Source organism: Impatiens glandulifera, chromosome 9, assembly GCF_907164915.1.
Source record: "Impatiens glandulifera chromosome 9, dImpGla2.1, whole genome shotgun sequence".
In the NCBI taxonomy this organism is placed as follows: Eukaryota; Viridiplantae; Streptophyta; class Magnoliopsida; order Ericales; family Balsaminaceae; genus Impatiens; species Impatiens glandulifera.
The window spans coordinates 37,009,464-37,015,412 of NC_061870.1; the positions used below are offsets into that span (position 1 = coordinate 37,009,464).

General features: G+C 33.5%; 1 protein-coding gene across 1 annotated transcript; it reads right to left on the reverse strand.

Annotated features, from left to right (window-relative positions):
* Nucleotides 1-4,324: 4,324 nt before the first annotated feature.
* Nucleotides 4,325-5,609, reverse strand: LOC124915015 (DNA-directed RNA polymerases II, IV and V subunit 9B-like). Its single transcript, XM_047455657.1, has 4 exons — nt 5,511-5,609; nt 5,312-5,387; nt 4,959-5,117; nt 4,325-4,405 (listed from the first exon to the last, which is right to left on the reverse strand). The coding sequence occupies exons 1-4, from the start codon at nt 5,537-5,539 to the stop codon at nt 4,325-4,327; spliced, it is 345 nt and encodes a 114-aa protein (XP_047311613.1). The 5' UTR covers nt 5,540-5,609.
* Between the last annotated feature and the right edge of the window lie 340 nt (nt 5,610-5,949).

Genomic DNA, 5,949 nt, shown 5'->3' on the forward strand with positions numbered 1-5,949 from the left:
ATGTGGTGACATCTTGTTAATCATAATGATGAAATTAGACGAGTTTAAATTAAGAGGCATGATACAAGAAGCGAATGTGGGGGAACGAATTGGGGAGCGAAGCCACCTGGCATGCCAGGTAGGTCAAATTTTAATTAATTTTATTTTTTTTTTCCACGTAGGATAATACCCCTCAATTCAAACTCCTCTCATTTCCTCTCAACCCTTTCTCTTTCTTCAATCTGAAAACGCTCAAAATTCTCTACACAACCATCTCTTCAAAATCTCACTCCGATTTCTGATCAATCTTCAATTTATCTCCTCCGCTAAAATCACTCTCATTTCTGATTAACAACCTTCTCTTCAATCTTCATTCTATCTCCGCTAAACTCACTACCATTTCCGCTCAAACCCACTCTCAAATCCGTTTAAACCCTAGCCTAAGTATCCGCTCAAACTCTAACCCTAAATATCCGCTCAAATGGAATCCGCTCAAACAATGACAGAGAAAAACAAAAACACTTTAGGTAAAAGGAAAAAGCCAGATAGAGATGCAGTGTTAACTTCAGATAGAGATGAAAGGTAAGTTATCATTGTTGCACTATTTTCATTTACTGTGTCCCCTGTTCATTGTGGATCTATTGCAGCGTTAACTGTCTCCTCTTGTTTAATCTTCATTGAATCAGTTCTTTATTTTATGGTATACGATTAACTGTCGATATATCTATATCATTTTATGAAGCAGAGGTATTAGAAATGATTAACTCTTTGTTTATGAAGTAGAGGTATTTGGGAAATGATTAACTCTTTGTTTATGAAGCAGATGTATTAGGAAATGATTAACTCTTTGTTTATGAAGTAGAGGTATATGATTAAATCTTTGAAATTTAGGTGAGTGGTATTAGGAAATGGAGAAGATAATAGAGTTATGATTAAAGCAGCTGTTATGAAATAAGTCAGGAAGAAAGACAGTTGATAAATATTAAGCTTAAATTGTTAATATTGTGTTGTCTTGTGTGTTAGACTATGTTGTCCTGTGTGTTAGACTATGTTGTCCTGTGTGTTAGACTATGTTGTCATGTGTTTTTAGTTATGTTGTCATGTGTTTTTAGTTATGTTGTCATGTGTTTTTAGTTATGTTGTCATGTGTTTTTAGTTACCACACTTGAGAGTTAGGGACAAGGTATACGCGAACCTGGTATTCGCAGAAAAGACAGATCAAGAGGAGATTTTATACTTCAGCATTATGACTACTCTCAAACGCGGCACCTTAAAGACAATTCAGAAAAATAGTTGGTTGAATGCAGGGATAATCGATGCCTGGGCTCATGAAATGAATATCTGCGTCAAACACACTACAAAGCCAGGAGCACCTCGAAGCCGAGTTTTTTTCTCAACCATTCATAGTGTGAGTACTACACAGGAACATTAAGTCTTTATATAATACTTTTTTTCTTGTCTAACATAAAAGTTCTTCAACAGGGTGCAACAAATTTGTCACAAAAGGACTATAATACTATATTACTAAAGGAACTGACGGAGTTTGGATTAATGTTTGGAGACCTTGAAAGGTCTGAACTTGTAAGTCTTTTGTCTTGTGTTTAATACGCTATTGTACTGCGTTTTGTACTGTGTTGTACAGTGTCTTACACTTTATTGTCCCTTGTCTTACATTAAACTATGTTGTCCTATGTTGTTACGGTGTGTTGTCACTATACTATGTTAACTTTATTGTGCTGTGATATTTGGATGCAGATTTTTCTACTCATAGGTTATGATTCTCATTTTTATTTGGTCGTTTACAATACGAAGTCGAACACAATGGATATCATTGACAATAGGCCACTCCCGAAGGGTATAGATATGGGTTCAAAGTACGCAGTATTGAAGACTATTGGATGCAAGTTTTTGAACTTTGTTGCGGATATGAAGTTGAGCATTTTTGACACACTCTTGAAATGCGTTGCGAGGCTATTGAAAATGACCTGGCAAGACGCAGGGAACTATAAGGATTGTGGAGTATTCTGTATGCTGCACGTGGAGACATACAAGGGAGATCCTAAGTGGACTTGTGGCATAACCCGAGCAAATGCGAGCAAAAATATTCATTGTCTACGAATCCAATACCTATCGAGGATTCTACAATCCGATTCTAACATTTGTCGGATGAACTTAAAATACAAGACCAGAAAGTTGTACAAAACCAAATTATCCAAAACAGTAATGTAATGGTTTTATGTTAGTATAATTAAAACATTTACTTTTTGAATAGTATTGTTAGTTGATCACCATCTTTCTCTTCAATCCAAAACTATTATTATATTATCTAAGAATGGTTAATTCAATTCAATGTAATGGTTTATATTTATAATTGAATAGTATTGTTAGCTGATCTCTTAAGAATGGTTTGTCAAAGTTGATGATCCTAGTTGTTGTCGTTATTGTGCTCTTGAGCCAGGCACGGACAGAGGCAGCAAGAGTCCTACCGGAATTCAGTTTTATTATTATTATGATTAAAAGTAGTAGTTAAATGGTGAATGAATACATACATGATGATTCTGGACATATTTTGCAGTATATCATTTCATTTCAAAATAAGAAACATTTCATTTCAAAGTAGCAGTATATGTTGTAGAAATATAACATTTATGTACTCAGGACAACATAATAATAAACACAGGACAACATAGTACAAAATACAGGACAACATAGTATAAGACACAGGACAACACCGTTATGAATATGGGACAACATAACAACATAGTATTGGTTTCTAGAACCGTTATAATTTTTGACACTAACGCTATTTCTAGAACGTATTTATGTCCCCAATTGTTGGTAGGTTATTTTCAGAAATGAATGACATCCCAACATTGAGAATTTTGTCTTCGGTACATGGTGATGATGGTTCATCCATAGGGCTACATAAGACAAAAAAGAGAAATCAGCACAAAGAATACATGACAACACATGAACAACATATTACAGTAATACATGACAACATATTTAATAAAATGCAGGAAGACATATTGGATAAAACGCATTAAAACGAAAAAAATATAGTTTAAAACACAGAACAACATATTACAATAACACAAATGACATCAAAATATTAACCTTTAGAGCAACTTCAATATTTACACGGGACAACATAGTTTAAGACACGGGACATCATAGTTTAAGACACGGGACAACATAGAACAAAACAGAGGACAACACAAGCCAACAAAAATATTAACAGTTTTATGCAGGTTCTTGAAAATAACAAAAATATTAACAATTTTATACAGGTTCTAGCTACATATTGGTTCCTACACATAACAATCACATAACAACAGAAAAACGTGAATCCAAGAAACAAACAGAAGAATAATAAAACAAAGAAAAAAGTAAGCTATGATGGCAGAGAAGATATACCATTAGAAGAAGAAGCTAATCGGACAGTGACGAAGACGAATCTAAACAAAATGCAAGGAGAAGACGACGAGGATGAAGACGAAACTAAAGAACGGAAGGACGACGAGGATGAAGACGCAAAACAGTAAAAAGTTAAACGACGAGGATGAAGACGAATCTAAAGAATGTAAGGAGAAGAATCTAGACGGCGCGGATGAAGACGAATCTAAAGAATGTAAGGAGAAGAAGCTAGACGGCGCGGATGAAGACGAATCTAAAGAATGGAAGGAGAAGATGATAAACAGCGTGCCGAGGGTGAAGAAAATGGAAGAAGAAGAATAAGGAGGGTTTTGTTTGATGAACAGGAAATGATCTGAGGGTTTGCTAAAGAAGAGATATAATTTTTTTCTCTTTCCTCCGTGGCATGCCAGGTGGCTTCGCTCCCCATTTCGTTCCCCCAATTCGTTCCCTATATCATTTCTCTTAAATTAAATCTAGTTATAACCTATTCGAGATCTGAATCTCGAAAGCAGTAAGGTCGATTTCAATGCTCTTAGTTAAAAAAATTCTCTTGATTTGAGTACTATATTACAAAAAAATCGTAGTTCCCAACTTCAATAATAGTAAATGTATGCCTACTTAATTTTTATTATTGTGTTATATTGGTTTTTTTTTAAATAATTTAGCCCGGGTAACTTTTAAATTCGCTCCGCCTTTAAATATATACACTAACTTTCTTAGAGGGTTAACCGGGACAACAAAGTTATAAGGAAAGTAAGTTCACAAAGACAACGTGACAACGTTGTAGAAAGAAACTCGGAAGATCAAATATTCGGTTGAACCCTGAAAATATTATTTATTCTGTTATTCTACATTCCACCTTAAGAAGTTTGGTACATAATTGTTTCATGGTTTTAGAGATGTAATGTCATACCTTCTTCTCCCTTCCTCAATTCCTCCAACGGTTTCTACATTCATTGTTGCAGCAGAGGAAGAACAATGTCATACCATCTTCTCCCCTAATAGTCGACTGCACCCAAAATATATTTGATTAGAAGCCAAAATAACTACAATAAACCCCATCATGACCATCAGACATGAAGTTGGCTAAGATATCCTTCCATCAACAAATTGTGATTTCCTTTTTCATTCAAACTAATAAATAGTAACTTAGAAATATGATATTAGACATACCACATGTGTATTACCTAGGGATCATATCAACAAAAAGTGATCCAACTAGGTATTACTTCATAATATATAGCTAGGAACTAAGGCTACCTATGATATGTACCCATTTGGAAACACCTTTTGTTTTGTTTTTTTAAGTATCTCATTCGGATATATATCTAAATTGAGATAAAGTTTTGAAACAAAACTTTTATAGACATATATTCAAAAATTTAATGAAGTTTTCTCATCCAAACCAATATCCAAAAAGTGTTTCGAAATGAGTCAATATATATCTAAAGCAATACAGAAACAAAAGAAAATATTACTAGTAAGTAGGGCATGCATACTTTGGAAGCAGGTGAGACTTGAGAGTTATGTCAAAATTGGATATAAACAACAAAAGTTCATACCTGGAAGAAAAAAGCTTCTCCATGGCCACATAATGTACAACGAACAGATTTTGTTCTTGGTAAAGCTGGATCTGCAGTTAGATCATGCAAAATTTGAGTACGTTCTTCAACTGCATGATGTACTACATTTCTGTATACACAATTGTTGTCAGCTATCTCCTGCATTATTATCAGATATATATATATATGATGATCAGTAATTAAGTAGTTAACATTACAACTATTTGAGCACAATGATAACACTTCCAATTGAACATTTGATTCATTGAAATGGTTGGAATTGGAAATAAAACCATTAAATGCATACTGAAAACAGTATGCATTCTAGAACATTATAAAAAGAGGAAGATAACCTGGTAATCGCAATGGCGGCAGGCCAAAAGAAGGACCTTTCGCTCCTTGTCTTCCTTGGGGTAGAGTAAGTTGTTGCTGAAATGAATTTCAAACAAGAACAATGACTCCATTAAAACGAGTCTTGCTTTAATTGTTATGTGCATGCATACTAGATCGAACAACAAAGATGAAAATACAGGAAATGAAGAGAGAACTCACCACTCGCAGCAAAATTTCATGGTACTCATGGTAACCGATCGACGACAGATGAAAATCGAAGCTTCTAGAGTTTTTTTTAGGCTTTTCTACAGAATCTCCTGGACTTTTGGTATTTTCAGAAGAGTAACATGTAAACTCATTCTCAATCTCTTAAATACTTTTTCAAATGATATTGGTTAAGATCTTGAACTCAAGAATTATTAGAATCTTGAAAGAAAGAGGTAAATTAGAAATGGTATTATTCAAGTTGTTATTTCAAATAATTAGATAGTTACATTTCTAACTAACTGTAATTAACAAAATTAACTAACCCTTATTATAATTAGATATAGTTTTAATTACTAACTAATTAATAATTTATTAAACTATAAATTATTATTTTTACAATATTCTATGTTTGTATTATCTTCCTTTTCAAAAGAATTCTAAAAAAACAATA

Excerpts from the sequence above, each read along its gene's own strand:
- LOC124915015 (XM_047455657.1), bottom strand. The coding sequence starts at position 5,539 with ATGAGTACCATGAAATTTTGCTGCGAGTG. Across the intron at positions 5,118-5,311 it reads GCCGCCATTGCGATTACCAG|GAGATAGCTGACAACAATTG; the intron begins GTTATCTTCCTC and ends ATAATAATGCAG. Across the intron at positions 4,406-4,958 it reads GAGAAGCTTTTTTCTTCCAG|TCGACTATTAGGGGAGAAGA; the intron begins GTATGAACTTTT and ends TTTTGGGTGCAG.